Source organism: Loxodonta africana, chromosome 4 (assembly GCF_030014295.1).
Source record: "Loxodonta africana isolate mLoxAfr1 chromosome 4, mLoxAfr1.hap2, whole genome shotgun sequence".
In the NCBI taxonomy this organism is placed as follows: domain Eukaryota; kingdom Metazoa; phylum Chordata; class Mammalia; order Proboscidea; family Elephantidae; genus Loxodonta; species Loxodonta africana.
Genome location: NC_087345.1, coordinates 191,423,273 through 191,449,677, shown reverse-complemented (window position 1 = coordinate 191,449,677; position 26,405 = coordinate 191,423,273). Strand labels below are relative to the sequence as shown.

Genomic DNA, 26,405 nt, shown 5'->3' with positions numbered 1-26,405 from the left:
AGAGATACCTAGATAACCAAATGCAGTGCTGTAGGGGTTCAGAAAAGGGAGCAGTTGGTTCCAGCTGGGTTCATTCGACTTCACAGACAAGGTGACATACGATTTGGTTTTGAAGGATGGCAGCTGGACATGGGAATGAAGTGGTAGAAGAAAGGGTATTCGTGGGAGGAAGAAACTGTATGAACAAGAGAGTGGGAGGAGGCAACTGCCAGGTAGGTTTGAGGATGTGAAGGTTTACTCTGGCCAGCATTCAGTGGGTGACAAGGACAACTCTCCAGGTATGAGGTAAAACTGCTAAGAAGTTGGGTGGAGGGAATATGAGTAGACAGTAAAGAAACGTAAGTTTTTATGGTGATAATAATTACTTATAATAGCCTCACCCTTCAAATGTGATTTGTTTTAAATACGAAATTTCTGTTAAAAAAAAAAAAAACTTACAATGTGTCAAATGCAAGTACGCTGCTGCTGTATATAATAAACCTAAAATATGGCTCTAAATATTAATTTATGCCCAGTAGGTTATATCCATCCCCTAAATCCTATTATTTTTTCTTTGAAAATGGTTCTAGGATTTGACTCTACGTATTTCCATGCCCACTGTCTTAAACACAGACCATGCTCTCATCACTTCACACCTAGAAACAACCTCCAATCCAATTCCTATTTCATTCATTCATTCCTTCAATAAACCTTTCTTAAAGTGTTTGTTTGTAGGCAACTATGACTAGTGGTAACCAGTAGTGACTGGTAGAGGCTGTGGGTTCTGGGGATATGAGCAAACACACTGTGCCCTTGGGGTTTTACAGCAGAATGCCTGCCACCAAATCCGGGTACCAAAATTTCTACTTCCACTCTGTATCCTCCTTTCTCAAGTCATAGACGTATAATTTCTCTTTGTTTTGCTCATTAAATAAAATGTAAAATCCTTTGGTGTGGTTGTCAAGGCCTCACATAATTTTGTCTCACTCTCCCAAACTTTCTCCCAAACCAACATCTTTGTCATTATTGTCCCAGACAGTCCCTTCGCTTTGACCTGGTAAGTCTCATCACTGTCTTCAAAATTCATCGAGTCTCTTCTTGCCTCCAGGTTTTTATTCATTTCTTTCTCCCTATCCTCCCCCTCTCTCTTCAGATTGCAGTCTACTTCTAGCTACCAAAATCCTGCTCCGCAGGAATGTTTTCAGGATTAAATGATATAACCCAGGTTCTAATGGATTCAATTGTGTTTCCCAAAAAGGTATATTGAAGTCCTAACCCATGGTACCTGTGAATATGACCTTGTTAGGAAATAGTCTTCGAAGATGTTATCAGTTACGCTAACATGAGGTCATACTGGGGTAAAGTGGGTCCTAATCCAATCTGGGTGGTGTTCTTGTAAAAGAGGAGAAGGAACACATAGAGACACACACAGAGGGAAGACAGCCATATGACAATGGAGGCAGAAATCAGAGTAATATAGCTGTAAGCCAAGGACTGCAAGAAAAGAGGAGAGAGGCATGGAACAGATTCTTCCTCAGAGCCCTCAGAAGCAATTAATCAACATGACTGATACCTTGATTTTAAACTCCTAGCCTCCAGAACTGTAAGCCAATAAGTTATAGTAAATACTCAATAAACCAGACCAAACCCCATGGCCGCTGAGTTGATTCCGAATCATAGCAACCCCACAGGACAGAGTAGAACTGCCGCTTAGAGTTTCCAAGGAGTGGCTGGTGGATTCAAACTGCCAACGTTTTAGTTGGCAGCCATAGCAGTTAACTACTACATCGTCAGGGGTTCCAAACACTCAACAGACATAATGTTATACTTCAAAATCCAATTCATGTATCACCTCATCCATGAAACTTTCTTTGACTAATCAACCTCTCTGGGCCCTAATTTCCTAATACAAAGAATGAGGGAGCTGTTAGGTAAACTCAAAACAATACTCTCAAGCCTACACCTGTCTTCTCATCTCTAAAGTCCTATTACACTTTCAATTAGTAAAAATAATAACTACCATCTATTGCATACTTAAAGGAGCCCTGGTGGCCCCATGGTTAAGTGCTTGGCTGCCAACCAAAGGGTTGGCAGTTCAAACCTACCAGCCGCTCCACGGGAGAGAAGCCCTGGCGCTCTGCTTCTGTACAGATTACAGCCTAGGAAACCCCTTTGAGGCAGTTCTACTCTGTCTCACAGAGTGGCTAGGAGTCAGAATCGACTGGACGGCATACAACAACAACATTACAGACTTAGACTATGTGCCAGGCAATTTGGAAGCGCCCTACATGCATTATCTCAAATTATCTTCATGATGGTCCTATGAGGTGTGTCCTGTTGGGCTTAGAAAATTACATGACCTGCCTATGGTCACAATGCTACTAAGAGGCAATGTTGAAATTCAAATCCCTGGCTGTCTGATCCCAGGGTGAAGCCACAGAAGATAGACTGAAGTACGGCATGAACCAGAAGTGAGGAAAATGAGATATCGAGGCTTGGCAATGAAAAGGAGGAGAGAGACAAAGACGTAGTTAGGAGGCAAGGGTTTTTATTGTTTTTGAAGATGGGAGAAACATGGACACCTTCGTGTGCTAACAGGAGAGGCTCATGAGTATGTTAGCCTTAGTGACATCTTCCAATGAGGCAAGAAGGAAGGTGGGAAAGAATGGATGATGTAAAGAAGTCATATTCTCTTCAATGGAACAATATGGTAAAAAAAAAAAAAAAAATTCCTAGTACCCTTTTTGGTAACAGGAGTCCAAATTCTTCATTTCCTCAAGCATTCAACAAATATTTATTGAATGTCTACTAATGGCTAGGCCAAGTGGTTTCGGCTGGAGAAAGAATGATAAGCAAGACTAATGTGATCCTCAGTCTCACTGAGTTAATAGCAAAGTTATATTGCATTTGTATTTAATTGGGAAAATGTGAAATTCATTTCCTTAAAACGTGTATGCACAATTATCTCTTAACATTAAAAAGTGGTGTGGTGCTATACGTGAAATGATTTGCAAAAGTACTAAATACTGAATTTATATGCTTGTAATTGAAGTAATAATCATTTTTTCCTCAACTTTCTGCTTTTATTTTCCTTATAAGCTTTATAAAGAAATGGCAGCAAATAATTCTTCCAGAATAACATGTAGGAAAATAAAAACTAGAAGTCCTTTCTGATGTGCTTTTTCTTTCATTTAGGAAATGCTGGAAAATAAATATTACAATTGCATTGCAATATTCTTAAGAGTGCCACAGAAATGTGAACTACTGATTTCTCTAAAGAGTTGATTTATGCATAGAATTCTGTACATGGTGGTTAAGCACTGTGTTTGACATGCAGCTACCACCCATCTGTCAGTAGGGGCTTGCATCTTGCTATGTTGCTGACCAGGTTCCAGCACAGCTTCCAGACTAAAATGGATTACAAAAAAAGCCTGTTGATTTACTTCCAAAACACAGCCAGTGAAAACCGTAGGGATCACAAGGGTCTGCTCGAGAACCAGTCATAGGGACGACCAGGCAGCATTTCGCTCCATTGTACATGGGGTCACCAAGAGTCGGGGGCCAACTGGACAGCAGCTAACAAGATAAACAAAAAAAAACAGACCCAGTGCCGTCGAGTCAATTCCGACTCATAGCCACCCTATAGGACAGAGTAGAACTGCCCCACAGAGTTTCCAAGGAGTGCCCAGCGGGTTCAAACTGCCGACCCCTTGGTTAGCACCCATAGCACTTAACTACTATGCCACCAGGGTTTCCGGCAACAACATGTTGATATCAAATAAAGGCATTCAGAGGATATCCAGCTATCCAGTCCATTCCTGGGGGCCCGGTGGTGCACTAGTTAAAGTGTTTGGCTCTAAACCAAGATGTCGGCGGTGCGGATCCACCAGCCACTCCTTGGAAACCCTATGGGGGCAGTTCTACTGTATTCTATACAGTCACTATGAGTCAGAAGCAACTCAACGGCAACGAACTTTGCGTTTAGTCCATTCCTACCTTAAAAGAATAAGGGGAAAATTATCAATCCTCGTGAACTGTAGCAGGATGGACTTAGTTACTTCGGTTTAATTTTATTACTAACATGAACTTAAACAAGTGAACAAAGGAATAAACAATGCACGATTCTGAATGGAACTCTTATAAAGATGAATCCAAGTTTTTAAAAATCTACAGAATGTTTCCAACAGTATAAGGATTAAAAAAAAAAAAAAAAAGAATGCAATACATTTTATTTTGTAACGTAAAATCCTAAGGACTACTCAGAGCATAGCAAAGATTTCACCAAAATTTAGAACCCTCCCCCCAAAAAAAGGGGGATGGGTAAGTTTGACCACTTTTAGAACGTGCCTGCCTTAATTCCTAGATGCTATATCTGCTCTTGTCCTCACCAGGCTGGCAGGCAGCTGTGGAGTCCTCAGCGGCAACATTTTAATGAAGACACTACCAAGCACAGTTGCAGGAGAAGTGGTTTGAGGCAAAAATAGGAAATCATTCTGACTTGAACAATAACAGTTTAGTGCTTAATAGAGGAACTATTAGTCTTTTCCATACCATACTTTCCACCAATTTGACAGAAGAATAAAAATCTGTTTAGGAAAAAAAAAAAAAAAGGGAAAAGCATTTGGTAATATTTAACTTGATTATGTTAAATCACTCTTGACCCATTGAGATACTGTAGCCCAGGTGCTAGTCCAGGGTTGTTAACGGGAAAGAGGATAAAAACAAGACAGAAAGAAAAGATACCAGCCTTTAGGTGACTTACAGTTGAATAGACACAACACAAATATATTACTTGAGCATTAATTTTAGTAAAGAACACATACAAATCACTGTTATAAATGATATATGAGGACTTGGGTGATGAAACTTGGAGGAACAAGAGAAGAATTCTTAATGAAGTAGAAACGTATATTGGAAGACTTAAGTCAAATTTTTTAGAGGGTAGTAGACACAGATTCAAAGGGAAGAGGACATTCTAGCAAAAAGGAATATTGTTGAGTTGTAGTTGCTATTGCTTCTATGACTTGAATAAAGAAATTATTTTTATTTACCTTCTGAAACTGTGGTTACAGAATTATCTTGCTTTCAATCTAATAAATGAATAATAGTGAAATAAAATGTTTTACTTTCACTATGTTTATTCTTAATGACACTTTGAGTAACATTGTGTCAATTGCGTAAACACTCTGAATCCAATTTCTCCTGTCTTCCTTGTTGGGGAAGGGAAAGTGGATAATTGCAGATACGGGGAGTGAGATTATAGGTGTGAAGAATGATTCATGGAGCGAGAGGAAAAGAGCACTGAGAATGGAGCCCTGATGAACTACAACATCTAGGAGATGAGCAGAAGAAGAAGAGCCAGGCAGGAAAAGAGCCAGAGAAGGAGAGAGGGGAAGTCAGGAGAGAAACCAAGTGAGGTCAGCCTTTCAAGGAGGGAGGTGATCAATGAGGAGGGCCAAAAAGAATGAGGAAGTCACTGGAGATCCTATCAAACACGCCTTCTATAGGATACTGTGGGCAGAGAATCGACTGGTGAGTTGAGACGGGAATTGTAGGAGTCATAGACTGAGTAGAGCCTGAAGCACATTAATTAATCATTTAATCATCAGGTCATACCCAGGTAAAAATTTGAAGTAATTTCCCAGTGGCCTCCTCTGATACTTTCCAAGGTACTTGCTCATGGAAGTGAGACCCCTTTGAGGCCAAAAGTAATTTAGCTCCATGACATAGCCAGGGACAGAGAGTAGCTAACATCAGCACCTCCAACATTCAGCAAAGAAAACATTCCATGATTTCATGAGTCTTTACAACATCCTGGTAACAGGAGGAAGTAAAACACATTTTCTACTTCTAAAGTTGCAGAAGCTAGTAAACAAAAGACCTGACTTGTCTAAGTGAATTACTGGCAAGGGTATAAGCCACATCCAGATCTAAAGACTACTTCTGAATTAGATTTCCCAAATGCTAAACTCATAAGCCCAAAAGCAAAACAAACAAAAGAACACTGCTACACTGTGGTAGTGCCTATATTTGGATGCGACTACGTTTTTTTGGTTTTAATTGATTTATTCCTAATAACATTAACATTTTGGTGTGCTTTCTTTTCCTTCCAGTCTTTTCTGGTTTTGTTACTTTTAGGTATTGCTTTTCATCTGCTTGTTTTACAATATTGGAATAATACTGTATATTCTGTTTTATGGCTCTCACTTCTCAATTAATATCCTAACTTGAGAATGTTCCCACCTCATTAAATATCCTTATAAGAACATTTTTGGTAGAGATACTTATTTTATGAATGTACCATCATTTATTTGTTACCCTCTTACTTTCTGTTCTGTTCCATAATATGTAAGATTGCTATGAGTTGGAGCTGACTCGATAGTATCTAATAATGACAATTTTTCTTTATGATAAACAATACTTATAATCTTAATAGAACATTTAAAATAAACATTGGGCTTAAATTTTTATGGCTTAAAGTATAGGACAAATATCTGCTGTCTTTTGAATAATGATAGTGCCAAGTCTACACAAATGAAAGTTGATAATTTTACCGATCAATCTGAGTAGATGGAAAAAAAAAATCTAGTCTGAAAAATGAGCATTTCTCCCAAGGTATTAGTTATTTTCTAAGTACTTTCCACAAAACAGTAATACTACTTGTTTTGTTCTAAGAACTATGTAGTCTAATAAATTAGAGAAAAAAAAGTGCCCGTTGTATTTTTCTCTTTAAGAATCACAATGTATAGGTTCAGAGAAGTCCTGCAGAAAAGAAACCCATTTTCTAATGTTTGACACAGTATCTCTCGAATTTATCTGGCCACGGAACCCCTTTTCCATGTACACAGTCAATTATTACCTTAGCTGTACCTGAGCATACATCGAGAAATCCCAGTGTAGGCAATTCAAGGTAACAGTAGTTTCTTTAATCCATTTAATTACTTTAAGAAATATATGAACTTTTAAAAAAGTACAAAAAAGATCTTATAAATGTAAAGTATCACTTTTTATTGCCACTTAAGATTTTTATCCCACTAAAAACAGGGCAAAATAAGATATTTAAATATAAAACTGAACAGAATTCTAACAGGTATTAGAATCGAGCAGATTTCCACACTATGGCAATATAGGCAGTCCCTGGATTACGGGTGAGTTCCACTCCTAAATCTGTCTTTAAATCAAATTTGTATGTACATTGGGACAGTTAGGTACCGTTTGTATCTAATGTTGATCCTAGTATACAGTGTACCTTTCTACACATAAACAACATTAAAGAAACACTCCAGATACACTAAAACATCTTTAACATAATAATACGGCAATAATAATCCGCTCGTCACAAAGCAGCCCCTGTTATTAAGCCATTGTAAGTACCTCAAATTTTTAATATAATAGGCTTTACGGGTTGATGACCACGGGTTGGTGACCACGGGTTGGTGACCACAGGTTGGTGACCACGGGACTGCCTGTATACCAAAACCAAACCCACTGTCGAGGTCGAGTCTGTTCCAACTCACAGCGACCCCATAGGACAGAGTAGAACTTCCCCATAGGGTTCCCAAGGACGTAAATCTTTATGGAAGCACTGTCATATCTTTCCCCTGGAGTGGCTGGTGGGCGTGAACTGCCAACCATTTGGTTAGCAGCAGAGCACTTAATCACTGTGTCACCAGGGCATTTAATTAATTAAAAATGTTTGATCACATTTTCTTTCCTCAAATTTCTCCATAGATCATTTTACTTTTCTGAGCTTTATTTTTTGCATCTGAGTATGATACATAACATTGTCTTAAAAGGCCTCAAAACCCTTAGGAAAAACAAACAAACAAAAGAAACCCATTGCTGTTGAGTCAATTCTGACTAACAGCGACCCCAAAGGGTTTCTAAAACTGTAAATCCTTACAGGCCGCCACATCTTTCTCCCGAGGAGCCCCTGGTGGATAGAACTGCTGATCACTTTAACCACTGCACCACCAGGGCTCCTTCTTAGGAAAAGAAGAAACTAAAAAAATCTTCAAATGAAACCAAAGACCTACAATATAAAACTAATTTATATCTTTTTGTTTTATTTTCATTTAGTCGTTTGGCACCCTTCACATGTTTAGATTACAAGGACCTGTCTAGCATCTTTTCCCCTGGGCAGGAATACCACATGATTCATCAGGAGGCTGCCAGTGACTGCTCAATCTTCAAATCTGGTCAAGCAAGCTCTCCAGGAGGTCAGCCCTTCTCTGCTCAAGTTGCTACTGTTTCCCTCAGGGTGAGTGCCTTGTGTAAAAACAAGTGAAATATAAGTAGCAGCTTGCCTTCGAAGTAGCAACATCTTGTAGTGAGATGTAGCATGACGTGCTCCAAGGAACACTGGCTTCCATGTTTGAAGACCTGGATTCTACTCTAGTATCTACTACTTACCAGCACTATGGGAGTCTCTGGGTGGTGCAAACAGTAAAGCACTCAGCTACTAACCTAAAGGTTGGCAGTGTGAACTCCCCCAGAGGCACGGTGGAAGAAAGGCCTGGCAATCCGCTTCCGAAATGGCCAGAGTCAGAATTGACTTGATGGCAACTGGTACCGGCAATCTGACCCAATAAAATGACTTAACTCTAAGTCTTAAGTATTTCATATGTCTAGTCTAAAGAATACTTGTTCTCCTCCCTCTTAGGCTATTATGAAGAACGAATGAGATAATATGATGAAAACTTTTTGAAAGTTGATTTTATTGGTTAGGAACTAGCATACATAAATCCCTCCAAAATAACACATTGGAACAGAGTTCTCACTTTGTAGTTTACATGTATTACACCATTTAATCTCTACAAACTCTTACAAAATAGCTCCAATGTAAGATTTCAATAAGTATTGGATACTGTTGTTATTTTTTCACAAAAACAAAATAAAAACCGAACACTTTTCTTAAGATTAAGGAATCATTTCCAGTCAATGGTGGAAAGTAGCCCTCAAGTAGGCTGAATTGGGGTCTTAAATAATTTCATTTTAACACAAACCCTAAACTGGGCTTATACTGACCAATACTTTTCCTTGAACAAAAACATCAGAACCCAAGTCTTACAAAGAAATAAATGCTATCCTGATATAAAAGTGTTCTTTCTTGAATAATTTTTCAAATAGTAACCCTTCCTCTCCCACTAACGAAGATGTTAATGAGCACTCACACACACACACATACATAACTTATTTCTTCACATTGGACTTGTAGGGCACTCTTGTGTATCTCTCTAGCATCTCATTACTCCCTTACCCTCCTTTCCATTTAACAGAACTTTCTTTGCCTTGATTTTATGGAATTGTTCCATAATATATGCTTTTTCAAATAAACTAAACTTTCACAGTCTACTTGAAAAGCAATGGCTCTTCAACAACTAATTTTGAATTGTACTCTCTAGAATTGCCTTTCTTAAAATTCCCTCTTTTCTTACTTTTCAGTGAGAATAAAAAGCAAAACAAACATTTAAATATATCGAAAAGAATCTAATTTTATAATTGTATTGCCTCCATCATGTGGGCTTTCGAGACTATTATGAACAAGCAAAAAACCTTTTAAACCCTGTCGTATTTTTAAATTGCATCATGAATTAATTAAAAATAGTCTATGTGAGGCTACCTCACTTGTATAAAATAATTATTCACGAGCATTTCGTTTTAAAAGAGGTAGATTTTAATCCTCGCTCTGCCATCAGCTAGACATATGATCTTCATCTTAATCTCCCTATGCCTCGGTCTCTTCAACTTTGAAAAGAACTGAGACTTGATCCTTCCCAAGCCTGAAATTTTATGAGTATCTTGCTTTTCTATTGTTGCTGCTGGCTGTATGTTGAGTCAATTCTGACTCGTATCGACCTCATGTGACCAAGTGAAACTGTCTCAGGGCTTTCTAGGCTGAATCGTTACAGGAGGAGACCTCTAGGTCTTTCTCCCATGGAGATACTGGGTGAGTCTGAATTGCCAACCTTCCAGTTAGCAGCAGAGCACTTAACTGCTGTGGCATCAGGGCTTCTCGCCTTTCTATAATTAGCAGAAAAAATGGGGGTGCATAATTTTTTTTAATGTCAAGTGATGAGACAAGATAATTTATTTTGAGATAAGTATGCCTTTAATATTTCCTGACTGTACATTTAATATAGTACAGAAAGCCCTTAAGATGAGCATAAGAGCAAATGAAGTCTTGGAAGACATGCCTTACAGAGACTGTTTTCCATGAGTGAGTCAAAAAGGCTATGCTTTATTAGTTAGTAATTAATTAACAACGCTTGACACTTAAGCAAAAGTTTCTCACAAGATGCTTGGAGGAAGTAGCTTTGCCTTAAGGGTGGTTAAATGTGATCTGAGGAAACCATGTGGCTCATAAGTACATTATTAAAACTGGAAAATAAAGATCTGGAATGACTGTGAAATGAAAGACGCAAACTCCAAAATAAAGGCTGAAGCAAAATGATCAAAATAATTAAGTCTGGTAATTAAAGTCTCCAACTGGTCTGATGCTCCTACAGGAAAAGGCCAGGAGATTTCCATGTAATAAATTAGGAAAATAGTTAGCATAATAGTATTGTCTTGGTATGAAAAAAATACTTTAAAAAACTAAGACAGTAACAACAGTAACGATTTGACCAGTTGTAGAAAATATGATGACAATACGGAAAGAGGACATTAAATCTTATATCAAGACTTAGATTGTTTCATATAGTTCACCAAATTTTCCTGATCTTGTTTTATTTATTGGGCCCCATTTTTGTGCAAGCGTTGTATTATGAACCACAGGAGATAAAGGGGTAAAAGAAGATGTAGTCGTTGCCCTTAAAGGGCTGTAAAGACAAACGCAGTACATGCACAAAGCACACCCTGTTTTGAAAGGCAACGTTTAAAATAACTTGGTATCTTCATACTCTCAGATTTATAAAAGGATTAAAATCAAATATCAGGAAATGCTTCATAAATTTACTTTAAAAATTAATTGAATTTCAGTTTTTATAATAATTAAGAACTAATTTTCAATAAAACTAGCATACACAAAAAATTTATTTATCGATTCAGATTTTCATGAATGAAAACTGGAAATCAATATTTAATAATTATGGAATAATCAGACCTTCAATTTGTTTGGCCATTTAAAGTGACAAGTATGAAGTATTATGTTAATGCATGAAAATAAGCATATAAGATAGGGATGAGTGAGGAAATAAAAAAGGACAAGCCACGCAGTGATCACGATCTCATAAACATATACGATGGACATTGAGAGAATCATGAAGGAACAAAGAGAGAGAGAGAAGTTTTTTCCTGAAGAACGCAGTGTATAAAGCAGTTTGATACTCCCTCTGCTACACACTGGAAAGAGAGATTTCTGGAGGGTGTAATGTAGCATTCACAATATTCACAATGGCAAATTCTAGAGCCCCCCCCAATAAATCTATACAGAAACTTGCAATTTTCCACTACTGATATCACCAATCATCCACCTTTTTAAAAATGTTAGTAAAAAGTGAATTTCACCAGAAAAATCTGATTAAATTTAGTGCAGATAGCTTTGGATTTCAGGGATAAAGGAAAAAAAATTCATTCAAAAGTCCAACAGTTTCATAATCATAAAAAAACCTGAAATTAAAAATTCCATATTTTGGTGTGCAAAATAGAATGTATATCTTCAATTTAAAATGTTATTTAACTAAAATTTTTATTTTCAATAATTTTCCCAGTATTTTACTTGTTCCTCTGTAAGGTTGCTATGAGTCAGAATTGACTCAGTGGCAATGGGTTTAACATTGTGCAGCTGAACAAGTGAACTTAAAGTGGAATCTTAAAAGGTCGTAGAAAGATGTGTATTTCAATTGAAATCCACAGGTTTACATCAAACACTGAGTTCTACTCATTTGAAAGGAAATAATAAGTAGAGAACTGTCTATTTCTATGCCCTCAAATAAATGACAATGCATTCTGCCATTGTTGTTAGGTGTCATCGAGTTATTTTAAACTATTTTAAATGTTAGCTGCTGTTATTTTTCTTTTCTCTTCGGGTTTCCATCCAGTTTTGGGAAAAGAATACTGTTATTATTAATATAAGTAACGTCATAAATGTAAGCTCATAATTGTCAAGAAATGTTTAAAAAGTTGAATCAATTCTTTTAACTTTTAGATGCCCTCATGCTGCCCCCTGCTGCTCAATGTCCACACTTACTACAAATTGTCCCCAGTTTTCAACCTTTCCTACTTCTCATAAAAACTTACCAGGCTGGAAATCCATACTGTTGGGGCTTTCCTCTAACAGGGTAATGGATAAGCAGCTAGGAGCATAAGAGGGAGGTCGTTTCCTCCTACTTATCCCATCACCATTTTCTGGCCAGTTAACAGAAGCATTTAAACTAGTGTGCTGTGGACTCTGGATTCCACAGTTGAGGATTTCAAACCCTCCTGGTGCTGATCTGTGCTGGTTCCAAGCTACCTCTATGGGCCTATGGACCTTAGTTTCTAGCCCCCACATCATAGCCGACTCTGTACCCACACTGGACTTCTCCCTGATGTTTCCAAACACCATGCTATTTTCTCTCCTCCTTGTCTGTGCTCTTGCTGCTTTCTTTACCTGGAATGTCTTCTCTCAATCTCTACAGGTTGAAAATCTAACTATCATTCAAGGCTCTGATCAAAACACTCTTCTCAGTGAAGCTCATCGCAATTCCCAAATGCTTCTTTTTTTCTGTTCTCTCTTTAATTCTTTAATACTATAAAACCAAACCAAAACCATACTCACTGCCGTCGAGTCGATTCGGACTCATAGCAACCCTATAGGACAGAGTAAACGGCCCCACAGGGTTTCTGAGGAGCACCTGGTGGATTCGAACTGGTGACCTTTTGGTTAGCAGCTACAGCATTCAACCAGTAGGGTTTGTAAAATGCTACGAAAAGATAATTTATTTTGAGATATGTACTTTCTATGGAAACGATGCCTTTAATATTTCCCGACTGTACATTAATATAGTACAGAAAGCCCTTAAGATGAGCATAAGAGCAAATAAAGTCTTGGAAGACATGCCTTAGAGAGACTGTTTTCAATGAGTGAGTCAAAGGGGCTATGCTTTATTAGTTAGTAATTAATTAACAACACTTGACACTTAAGCAAAAGGTTCTTACAGGATGCTTGCAGGAAGTAGCTTTGCCTTACAAAAACAAACAAACCCACTGCTGTGGAGTCATTCTGACTCACAGCGACCCTATAGGACAGAGTGGAACCGCCCCATAGAGTTTCCAAGGAGCAGCTGGGGTATTCGATTTGTGGACCTTTTAGTTAGCAAACATAGCTCTTAACAACTACATTACTAGGGTTTCCAGTTTTGCCTTAAGTGTGGTCATATGTGATCTGAGAAAACCATGTAGCTTACAAGCACATTATTAAAACTGGAAAATAAGAATTACTATGCAATGAAAGATGAGAACTTCAAAATAAGCCTGCAGCAGAAATGATAAAAATAACTAAGTCTAGTAATTAAAGATCACCAAATAGTCTGATATTCTCACCGGAAAAAGGCCAAGAAATTTCTACATAATACATTAAAATAATTAGCATAATAGTATCGTCTACGCATTGAAAAACACTTAAAACAACAACAAACCAGACTGTAAACTCCTTGAGGAAAAGGACCATTACTCATTTTTATTTACCTTAAGAGGTTCAGCACAGTGATTTGTTGTTGTTTTTTTTAATGTAGTAGAAGCTCAATAAACATTTCCTTAATGAGTAAAAAGCAGAAAACAAAAACACCTTAACTCTCAGAAAGGCTATCTGACTCACTGACTTTTAAGAGTGCAGGAGAGAGAATGATCTATCCCAGAAAGACCCTCTAATACTAAAATATCCATACACCTGAATGGGGTGAGGTTTTCAATTCCCATCATACTGTGTAAGGTCCACTTTGATCTCTGAAACAGGCTTGTCTATGAAAAAATCAATTTGGAGCACATATTGAGTGCCTAGGACATATTGGGTACTATTCTGGGCACTTAAAAACATTATCTCATTGTATTCTCACAACAGCTGGATGAGATAGCTAATACGTTGTTTCCTAGAAAAACAAAGTGAGGATCTGGGCAGTTCAGCAACTGGCTCAAGGTTATATAGGTAGTAAATTCAAAGCTAGGAACTCAAAGCATGTGTACTTAGTGTTCTCACAATGTTTTCAGTAAAAATGGGTATGGTTAGGCCTCTGGCTAGCTACTCTGGAATTTAAAAACCTTGCCAATAAAATAACCTTGGAAATGTGCTCACATAGTCAGAAAAAGCCATGAAAGAGACTCAGCATTCCATCAAGTATGTGTAATATTCTGTAAGAGTTGATCATCCTATAAGAGAGAATGTGAAAGAATGTGGGATTCTGCAAAGTTCAAAGATCTCTAGATCTAGAAATAAAAGACAGGTACATGTTCTCAAAGATTAAAAAAAAAAAAAAAATACAAACTCCAAGTCAAATATTAAGTCAATTGATGTAGTCGCTTGGGTGGAGATTATAGATGTTAACCTGATTTGAAAATAGGTGAAGATATGATTCACATCTTGGAGAAGTAAAAAACAAAAAACATTGCCTTTGGGTCATTTTCAACCACACAGCGACCCTATAGGATGAGGTAGGATTGCCACATAGGGTTCCTAAAGCTGTCATCTTTATGGAAGCAGACTGCCACACCTTTCTTCCCTGAAGTGGCTGGTGGGTTCAAACCACCAGCCTTTTGGTTAGCAGCCGAGTACTTAACCATTGCACCATCAGGGCTCCTTCAAAGGGAAGGAGGCCTCATGAATACCTTTTTTTTTTTTTTAATACAGTGACGATAAATAAGGCTCAGCATGTCCCACAGACATCTCAGACAGGATCCAGTCGTATTCCAACCAAAACTGCTTGCTTATCAGGAAACCTCAACAGAGATGGCAGACCAAAAAATTCACTCGGGAAGACAACACCCAAAATTATTTCACAGGGCATAACTGTTTCCTTAGCAAGTATCTTTTAACTTGCGAAAGATTTAGAATAAACACAGAAATGTTTTTTAATATTTTGTGTTAATCAACCTGTGCATATTTGGTAGTATTAAGTAACTATACTGTTGGAACATGGAGTTAAGAGGTCAGCCTATTAGACTTACAATTTTAAGTAGAACTCCTAAGTTTATATGTTAGTATTGAAACATTTAAGAGAACTTGAGAATCACCATATTTAGAAGTTAAATTCATTAGATTTGTATGGCTAACTTAAGTTCTTGAAAATGTTTACTAAGTACCAAAGAGGGAAATGGTATGTAGTAAATTTATAAATGTGGTTTAAAACATTGGGAGGTTTTTAACTAAGGTTATAATTGAGATCAAGTATTTAAAAGATGAAGTATTGTCTCTAAAAGTTGTGAGACTCATATATATACGATTTGTAAACAGCTTTTAGATATGTCATTTTAACAAATTTTATACTATTTTTTAATAAACACATTAAATTTGAGTAGTCTTTCAACGCACACAACTCATTGTTGAGGGCATCAAAAAAAAAAAAAAAACGACCGAAGAGGCGTGTGATACAACAGATTCCTTTTACATGGCCTTTCTAGCCATGGTCTTGTAACTCCCACCAAATGATTAGCTGGGACTATGTGGACAAGGTTCTTGTAGCCTACCATGGGAAATGGGAATAGCTTGCTAATAATGCGAATTTAAAGTGCATGTCATCCCTGTGGGGGTGGGACCATGCAAATAATGTTTACGGGACCCTAATGAGGGGATTGGTCAGTTTCGCCATGCTGCTAGGCTTAAAATGAACCATGCCAGAGGTGGACAACAGAGGAAGAGACAGAAGCGGAGCAGGTCCTTTGGGCTTGGGATCCCTGTGCTGAGACCCTCCTAGACCCAGGAGACAGAAAGAGACCTGGAACACCAGAGACAGCGAGACGGCGAGAAGCGGTAGCAGAAACGGCGGCAGCAGAACCAGGAAACTGGCAGGAGATGGCGAGGTGAGCTTCCTGGCCCATGGGCCCACAGAGCAAGAAAGATGAGTGCCTTCCAGCCCAAGGGTTACTGGTGGAGTGGGGTGCCTCCGCATACTTATGGGCAGAGCTAAAGAGCTTTATAACACACACCTGAGCAGGGCAGAGGCCGAGAGCCAGAGAGAGGCCTGCTTGCAGGCACGGCTGAGAAGAGGGTGTCCAGATCGAAGAACTGTATCCTGAATTGTAATCTGTTACTTCCCTAATAAACCCCATAACTGTGGTATGGTCTGTGAGTTCTGTGTGACCATTACAACAAATTATTGAACCCAGCAGAGAAGTAGAGAGAGTGCCACGGGAGGTTGGTATCAGAATTGTAAAAAGGTTAGAGGGTGGAGGTATGTTTGACCTCCCCCTCAAAGGAATCAGTCTTGGGCTGTTGATCTTGATTCTCCTTCCCCCTTGTGAAGTTTGGTCAGATGCCTCTGCCCTGCCATTTTTACAAGGTGCTGTAGGGCTGCTTTTCTTCCAGCTAAAGCTGGTGTTTGCTAGGCAGTCTTCACCCAGGAAAACTGGCTCGACTGTCCAGTTGTTTTTATATTTGGATCTCCCTCACTTCCTGGGGGATGGATCATAACTTTTGAAAGATGAGGATGAGATAGCAGCAGTAGCCTACTGAAGCCCTCAGACTTTTGGTTTAGTGGCTTCTTCAATATCCATTAATCTGTTTGTATAATTTAGCAATTCTCATCCCTAGCTGCATATTGGAATCCCATGGACAGCTTTTAGAAAACACCTACACCTAGATTCTACCCTAGAACAATTAAATTGGAATCTCTGGGAGTGGGACCATACATTTTCTTTTTTTAAGTTTCTGGGTGATTCTAGAGTACAGGCAGAGTTGAGTGCCACTGGTGCAACCGTCTGAGCCTCTCATGGTCTGAAGGACCCAGGGGCATTCTTGATGAGCACTGGTCAGTTAAAACTTTCTATAATGAAGGAAATGTTCCGTAAATGTACTCTCCAATATGGTAGCCACTAGCCATGTAAGGCTATACCAAAAACAAACAAACAAACCTGTTGCCATTGAGTCAATTCTGACTGATAGTGACCCTATAGGACAGGGTAGAACTGCCCCATACAGTTTGTAAGGAGCACCTGGTGGATACGAACTGCTGACCTTTTGGTTAGCAGCTGTAGCTCTTAACCACTACGCCACCAGGGTTTCCATGTATGGCTATGGAGCACTTGGAATGTGGTTAGTGTGACCCGGGAATTGCATTTTTAATTTTAATTAAACCAAATTTAAATTAAGTGGTCAAGTAAGACTAGTGACTACTGTATTGGATAGCACAGTTCTGGCAGCATTAGGTCACTTAAAGTGATCTGAGTCTATCACTAAATGGGTCATGAATGACTCTTTTTGATACTGAACCTCACTGGTCCCAAATTTGCAGAACTTGCCTCTTCAGGGTCCTTCATACCAGCTTCTTGACTAGACTTTCAGTGACACAGAAGTGTATTTTGAAACATATTGGCTTCTAGGAATGGTAAACCAAAAAAGCCAAACCCGCTGTCGTCAAGTCTATTCGAACTCACGGTGACCTTATAGGACAGTAGAAAAGGCCCATAAGAGTTTCCAAGGAGTGCCTGGTGGATTCGAACTGCCGACCTTTTGGTTAGCAGCTGTAGCTCTTAACCACTATGCCACCAGGGTTTCCTCTAGGAATAGTAAGGGCATATAATTTGCTGATCTTTTTTTTTTTTCTCTTTAATGTTGGCAATTTGCTTCTTGGACTTTATACTTTAATGAAAAATGAGCAAAGACCTTCAGAACTAAAACTTTCCTAAGTATCAAAGCTTAAATACGGAACAGTGAAGCAATTACTCTTGGAAAAGGTCCTCTTCACTTCGTGGCACTTTATAATGTTTCTCAACTGGAGTTTGTGGCCTCTGTATGGAGGGTGGAGAGTTTCCAGTGGATTGGGCCTGAGCTACGGAGCTAAATATAGGTCACTGGCACGGCTGCCACCCTTTCCCAGTCGCACTGAAACCATGTCTTATGAATGAATGTGGGACATTAGTAGTTGGTGGGACAAAACTTGAGAAAAAGCAGCAAAATGCCCCAGACACAGAGGGCATTTTCAGATGTAACTTGCTAGTGAGCAAAACTAAGTTCTACTGTTTTTCTACCTTGAAAAACAATTTATAAATTATGGATTCCTATTTTTTTAAAAAGAGTTAAAAATACACACTCGTGAATTTTTGGCAAATAAATTTCAAATATGATATCAATGCTAGGTGTAAGAACAGCCCTCCTTCATATCTTGGCTTAATTCTCACTTTTTCAATGAGGCTACCATGACCACCAAGGAGTCCTGGTGGTGCAAAAGATAAGCCTTCAGCAGCTAACTCAAAGGTTGTTGGTTCGAACCCACCCAGCAGCTCTGTGGAAGAAAGACCTGGTGATCTGCTTCCATAAGATTACAGCAAAGAAAACCCTATGGGACCATTCCGCTCTGTCACATGAGGTCACTATGTGTCAGAATCTACTTGATGACACCCTACAATGACACCCTGTCCACCCTATTTAGCACTGCAATATGTATGTATTTATATATTTATGCATTTGAATTAACTAAATGGAACCCATTTGAAGTTTTTGATCTATACTTCAAAGCCAAAATATTAGTTTTTGCAGGTGCGCCCTGATTCTCTAAAACAATGGTTCTCAGAAGGTGGCCCCTGGATCAGCAGCCTCAGGGGCGCCTGGGAGCTTATTAGAAGTGCAAATTCTCAGGCTCCCCCCCAGACCTACTGAACCAGAAACCCTAAGGGTAGGCCCCAGCAATCTAGGTTTTAATTCAGCATCCAGGTCATTCTGATGCCCACTGACGTTTGAGATCCACTGATCTAGAATACAGTGCGCCCCCCAAAGTGTCCCAGAGGGAAAAACTTCTATATATCCCAAATATGGTAAAGACCAAAACATTTTAGCACATAAAATTGGCCTTACAAATTGTTAAATGGAACCCAATATTCTATTTGGACCTAATGTTATGACTTGGGAGTTTACCTACTTCAACAAGGCCTTACTGAATCTTTAGTCTTCGATCTTTTTTTTCCTGTAAAAATTCTACTTCTGAAAGAATTTCATGAGATGTCCCTGAAGAAATGAGATGCAGTACAAGCAGATTCAATATATAAAAAAATTTGGATACGTACAATTGATAAATCAGGAGGGTAATTACTTATTTTATGAAAACATTACTGTATTTATAAAATAATTCACAAAAGTATAAATTTAAACAGTAGTCATGGGCTTAACCATTTAGGCCAGTCACAGACTCCTAGTGTTACCATACAGTACATTTAAGATATGTCATAATGTATAAATTCTACAGATGACAAATTTACAAATATCTAATGTGGCAACATAGAAGAGTAGTTAAATACACAGGCACTGATTTCAGACTGCCCAGGTTCGAATTCCAGCCTTTTTATTAACTACTGTGTAACCTGGAGTAAATCTTAGGTATGCAAACCTCTCTAAGCCTCAATTTCCTTGTCTGTAAAATGGGGATAATAATTGCCCTATTTTTTAGGTTTATTGTAAGGATTAAGGAGATAACAAGGTGGCATTTAGTGTACAGGCTGGAACATAGGAAATGCTAATCAATTATTTCTTTTTAATTAGCCACACCTGTGACCAGTCTAAGGCGGCCTGGTGGCACAGATGTTAAGTGCTTGGCTACTAACCGAAAAGGTCAGTGGTTCAAACGTTATCAGCCACTCCTCGGGAGAATGATGTGGTAGCCTGCTTCCATAAAGATTTACAGCCCTAGAAACCTTATGGGGCAGCTCTACTCTGTTTTATACGGTCACTATGAGTCGGAGGAAACCCTGGTGGCATAGTGGTTAAGTGCCACGGCTGCTAACCAAGAGATCAGCAGTTCGAATCCGCCAGGCGCTCCTTGGAAACTCTATGGGACGGTTCTACTCCATCCTATAGGGTCACTATGAGTCGGAATTGGCTCAAAGGCAGTGGGTTTGGGTTTTTTTGGTTGATGAGTTGGAATGGACTTGATTGCAGTGGGTTTGGTTTTTTTGGTGACCTGCCTGGTCTCTAGGAAACAGACATTAATGTTTCATCACTCAAAAATGTTTATACAAAGCAGGTAAAGTTTATACAAGGCAAATAAGAGCTAGCCATATTGAGCACTAGAAACACAGCAACTGTTTCCCCTTCCATTTCTTACCCAGACCAGTCAAGGTAATTTCAACCTCTTTGTCAGTGATTGGCTTAGGCATAAGAATGTTCTACAAACCCGGCCAATGAGCTGTAAGGAACAATGTACTCTAGGGCTTCTGGGAAAGGGTTTCTTCCCTTATAAAAAGATGCATAAGAGAAGAGAAACTCTCTTCCCTTCCTGCCTTTGTAAATTGTAATATCAGATGTGATGCTCAGAGCTGCAGCCATCTTGTGTCTACGAGGAAAGATACTGCTAACACTATGGTAATAAAAAACGATAGACCCTATCATTGTTGAACTATTGAACCAAACTTTGAGCTGACTTGTCTCCTGATTACTAATTTAGGTAAAATAATAAATGTTCTAATTGTTTCTGACACTATCAGTTGAGTTCTGTGTTATCATGAAGGCAAGCTACGTGATGTCTTGGCCTACTCAGTATGGAGAAACCGGCTCTGTGGAAAATAATTTGGTTACTTGATTCCTAAAGTTATCTTGAGCCACATATCTTTATTGAATATTTCCATCTCCTCCAACTCATCTGTATAGAAATTACATCAATCTTACTTTCCTGCTCTATACCCAATGTGTTCATCTAACCACCAGCTAAATGTCTAAGTATATCATCTTTATGTATAAAAATATTTTTTATTTAAAATTTCTGTTATGTATATGTGCATATATATACCACTATAAATTATTCTGAAAAATTTTTAAATAAAAACAAATATTTAAACTCTAATATAATCCTTCAACAGTTCAATTTTATTTCCCCACTTCATCTTCACAATTTATATTTATATTGACATTTATTTCATGATAATGTGAGAAAAATAGGACAAAATGATACTCTGTAAGCTTTAAGTTTTCTTCAAATGGACCTCACAAGGATATGCCCCAAATTACTACTACCAGAATGCTCCTCTTAGTCTCTCTTCTCAAGCAAAATAAGTTCATGTTTTATTTTTCACTTTGAAATACTAATACACTTTAGGTAACCATCTATTTATGTAGAATTCATTAGGGCTATATCTAAAATATGAGTACCCTACTCTCTCAGTGTGTGACTATTTGGTGCCCAAATAATGGTTCTTCAACGGAAAGACTTGGTCAAATCCTATATAAAAAGATTTAATTAAAATTTTTGTACTCTAGAAATATAATTCCACTTTCTTTCCCAAATGAGAACCTGGTAAATCTAAGACCTTAGGTTTAAAGCCTCTTTTAGAACTTTGAGGAATCCTGGTGGCACAGTGATTAAAGCACTCGGCAGCTAACTGAAACGTTGGTGATTTGAACCCACCAGCCACTCCACAGGAGAAAGATGTGGTAGTCTGCTCCCATAAAGACTTACATCCTAGGAAACACTATGAAGCAGTTCTACTCTGTCTATAGAGTTGCTATGAGTTGGAATTGACTTGATGGCAATGGGATTTTTTGGTTTAGAACTTGAAACCATATTGGACTATAAACTCCATGAGGGCAGGGATCCTTGCCTGCTTTCTTAATATCACATCCAACTATCTTAGCATAATGGGCATAATAGGTGTGTGTGGGGGAGGGTGGAACAAACAACCCCCTGAAATAAAAATACGTGCCAAACAAATGAAGCATAAAACATACCTTTCATCTTTTTCATAAAGAAATCATTATCTTTACTTCACTTTCCCTTTAGGTCATCCATTTGAGAATTATTTTGAAAAGAAACAACAAAGTCATGACACAAACACCTATTTTGTGTATTATTCCCCCCCCCCCCTCTTTGGAGCCCTGGTGTGTGGTGGTTAAGCATTTGGCTGCTAACCAAAAGGTCAGCAGTTTGAATCTACCAGCCACTCCTTGGAAACTCTATGGGGCGATCTACTCATAGGGTCACTATGAATTGGAATCCAACTTGACTGCAATGGGTGTGATTTGGTTTTGGTTCTCTTCCTTTGCAAAATCGTGCTGAGTACAGTAGTGTATCTGCATAGTTTTATGGAAAGTAAATGATATGTCCAAGACATAGCAGGGGTATGCATGCATGAGAAATGGATGGAATTAGAACATACGTGGTTTCAAATCTGTATTGGACATGGTTACCTAAAGGAAAAAAAAAATAGCTCTTTTTCCTCTTTTTAAGAAAGTTCACAATACAGGATCAAAGGAAAAGGGGAGCCTAAGATGGAAATGGGGAATGGGCAGGCACATTGTGGGGAATGGAACCAGTGTCAAGGAAAACTTTGCATACAAACTATCAAATGGACAACTAATTTGCTAGGTAAGCTTTCCCTTAATGTACAATTAAAAATAAATACATAAATAAATCATCTGATCTCTGGGAGGAAAAAAAAAAAGAAAGTTCATTCCAGGATATACTAGATTGGTCCTTGCTATTTTATGTTAGGTCACCTTAGTGATTCTGAAAATTTTGTTTCTTCCTTTTGTTACCTCTTCTTTCCTGACGGGTTTGGCTAACCTGATAATTTCCTCAATCTTTTGCAATACAAATGAATACAAATTAATAAATTAGGAAATTATATTGGTTCATTATAATAGGTTTTAATATAATTCTCAGTTTATTTCTGTTAAGGACCAAGATTTATATTTTCAAGTTCATTTATCTGAGATGAATTATTTAATATTTGATTTGCAGATTCTCCATGTCTTTGGCATCATTTTATTTTCTTTCTGCAACCTGTTTTTTGGCCATTTCATTACTTATTAACCCCTCCCTCTGGGAGAAGGATGGGCAGAGCAGGGTGCGGGGGGGGGGTGACATTTTAATATAGTCAATTGTGCTACTTGTTAATATCTCTGATAAAGTTGTGTGCAAGAAAGAAATAACTGTAATTATTGAGTGAAATGACATTTTAGGATTAAAAATGTGTTAATTGTTCATGAACTAGCAACTGTTACCATGGAAAACTGAGTTAGTTCTCCATACACAGCTTTTAATAAACAAAGGGTTTTTGTTTTCCCCATGATAGAAAGCATAATTTATTATAACAATTCTAATTATAATCACACCAAACTCATGAACTAAGTGTCTATAAAAATGTTATCAATTAAAAAAAGAATTAATTTCCAAAGAATCAAGAGCCAAAATGCCCAAGGTGGATTTAAAAATGGAGAATTATGTAAAATAGTTGATTTGCTCTTGCTTCATAGATTTAGATCTCCTTACTTATGTAGTGATGTAAGTTACACATAGAAGAACATCTTTAATGTAAATATTTATAGATGATTTTACAAAGTGAAGGTTAAGTGTGATGGTTACTTCATAATCAATGATGTAATAGCCAGTGATGTAGGAGAACAAAGAGCATGGCACAGCTACAGAGAGACTTCAGAGCATCAGTTTGTTTGTTTAAATGGCAACTATATCATATAAATATTTATAATTTTCACATATTAATAAAACAGAAAATATCACCATTCTGAATAGCAGAAAAACTCAACAAAAAAAATGTTGGAAAGTATATATTCTTCGGTAGATTAACTTCAGAGAACTAAACTCTCCAGCATAACCACGGGGTTAGATAATATATTTCCACCTGCAGTATTTCATTCTATAAATAATCTATAATGTCAAAAACCAGTCTTGATATGGGCATTTAAATTTTACAAACAGATAAAATGTTACAGTAAGCATTTTCACATTTTTATAGTCTAGCATTAAAAAAACATAAGCCTAATACATAATTATTTTTGAAGTTCAAGGAAAGGGCCCAGTAAAGACAGATTACAGGAAAACAAAAATCAGAATACTGCTCCTAGTCAGTTTTACATGTTCTTTTGCCTCAAAAATTTAAATGATTAAATACTGAAATGAGCCATTTATGCATTTCAAAGGAAACAAAACCTCTTACTAATAACTCCTGAAAATTTCAAACTCTCAAGACATAACGTACTAAATTACAGGAAAGGTGGTCTAGGATATGATTTCAATTATTTTTATTTTATTTGGCAAAACAATATGTTTTAAAGTACAATTACTCCCACTTTCTTTCTGAATGAAGGATATACTTACTATCTGTATAAACAACTGAAATATTTACAGAGGCCAGTAAAACCTATGTCATACCCTAATACATTTTTGTTCTTGGTAGGCTTTGGGCCTAAATTCCATATTCTTTAATCAGAGAACTCTCAATAAGAAGAAAGATTGAAAAGATCTAATCCTGCACTTAGATATGTGAACATTAATATTTTGAAAGTCAGAAGCAGTAGCACACATATTCTTATGATCTCAGTCCAAAATACTCGCTTTTCAAAAAACAAGGAAATACATGAATTCAATTGAAATGAAATCAACAATGTAGGCATTGCTATGCTTCAAACTACTAGAAAATTCTCAGGAGAAACTTAGAATAGTTATTTAAGAAATCCCTAGGATCAAAATGAAATTCAACTTTTACAATGTTCTGTGAACTAAAACTCAACAATTTTGTTAAAATTGAGAAGACGTATCACACGTGTGATTTTGCAACATAAGGAAAATATTGTTGAAGAAGGAGAGTGTAAACCAAAAGCTTATTATTGGAGAATTCTGATCTAGAGATAATAAACGAGTTCAGATAAAACAAAACTGCAAACTGCATGCCTGTCGCTGATATTCCTTGGACTGGTTGTGACGACATGTCTGTTCTCATCCACAGTTCATGGTTCACAGAAAACATTTAGATAATACAACTGAATAATTCCCCCTGACCAAATTCAACTTTGTTTGAGGAAATAAAAGGATAAGATAATAGATCAAATCTTGCCCCACCTTTTTTTTTTTTCCTCCTTTTTTCTTTTAGTGAAACTGACATAAATTGTTAAGGAGCACTACAGCGCCACCAACACAGATCAATGCAAAACAAAAAAGATCTCCCACCGTGTGCAAAAAGAAAAAAAAAAAAATCAGAAAAATGCCCCAAATTACAAAATGTCTCCCAAATGTACCTTTTTGGAGAAAATCAAGATAGATCTGTAAAGGCTATATAATGAAAAGCTTCAAAGAAATAATACCACAGAATACAAGTTTAGATCCGGTCAGCAAATAAAAGATTCACTATTTAGTAACAGCCATAACTTAATATAAACCCGGTTATGTCAGTCTCCACCTTCTTTATACCAAGGGTAGCTTTTCTGTAGTTTGTATCCAAGTGATCCATCATGAGTACCACAATAGGCCTTTTTTAAATTTTTTTAAACTACATCTATAGTTTGCTGATGACTTAGTCCTGGACAAATCAGGTAATACATAATTTTTATAAAGAAGATCTGCACGTATTTGGCATTACCAACATTGCTGGCACAAAACAAGTCCATCTTGAAATATCTGAGTTCCCTTGTAGTTCACAGTAATTAAAGTATAATTTATATTATAAATATTTAGCTTTAGCAATGAAAAAAAAACTATTTTTTTTCTTTTGGTAAAAATTAACCAGACTAGATTAGGTGGAATGTGCAGAGATCAAAGCTAAAGAAAAATACAAAGATTGGTTTTTGTTAGAGGAAACACAATGAAAATCCTTTTCATCCGGTGGCTCATTCAAAGACTTAATGACATAAATGTTTGAAATTACAAACTTACCATTACTGTAGGCGGCGGAGACGCCAGCTCGTGAGAAATAATTGTAACGATATAGGCTGGATACTTGGGTCCCTAGAAACAACAGCCTCCATGCAGCATATGGATCTTCAAACATCTTTAAAATATTTGGTAAATAAAAAGTAAGACTTTCTTCCATGATCGGTAGCTGAATGGGGTGGCTTCCCCCAGGATCTGTGGCCGTTTGGGAAGAATTGGAGAAATATCCACAGAAGATTAAAAGCGGAGGAGGCAGCCGCAGCCAGAAGACTCTGGGGTTAACAACTTTGCAATGGCAAACAGGCGTGTTCTGATTGGATAGGAGGGCAGTGTCCCTCCAGTCTGCACTACCCCGCTCCCCCCGCCTCCTGCAGCTCGGAAAAAAATGCAGTGTGTGTGCCATTTTACACTGGGCTTTTAAAAGCACAGCCACCCGAATGACAAAAGTCTAGGCTCGCTATTAAGTGACACTGCAAAACAATAGCGCTCACGACTGCCTTTTAGCTCAGCTGAGAAAAATGCCCTTTTAACGTCTTGAGGAACATTCGTTTCTTGTAGATGGGTTTTAACAGAAAATAATGCTTTTCTTAAGTAAGTTGTTTATCACTTAAAAATCATCAGTGTGTATCTGGTTACAGATATGGCCGT

At 37.7% G+C, this 26,405-nt stretch overlaps 1 protein-coding gene across 1 annotated transcript in view; it reads right to left on the bottom strand.

Moving 5' to 3' along the window:
* Positions 1 to 26,049, bottom strand: part of EPC1 (enhancer of polycomb homolog 1) — a 105,744-nt gene extending 79,695 nt beyond the window's left edge. Inside the window, exon 1 of the mRNA XM_023539796.2 lies at positions 25,761 to 26,049. Coding sequence (XP_023395564.1) covers positions 25,761 to 25,763 — 3 coding nt within the window. The 5' untranslated portion in view covers positions 25,764 to 26,049. The remainder of the gene's footprint in view (positions 1 to 25,760) is intronic.
* Positions 26,050 to 26,405: the final 356 nt, after the last annotated feature.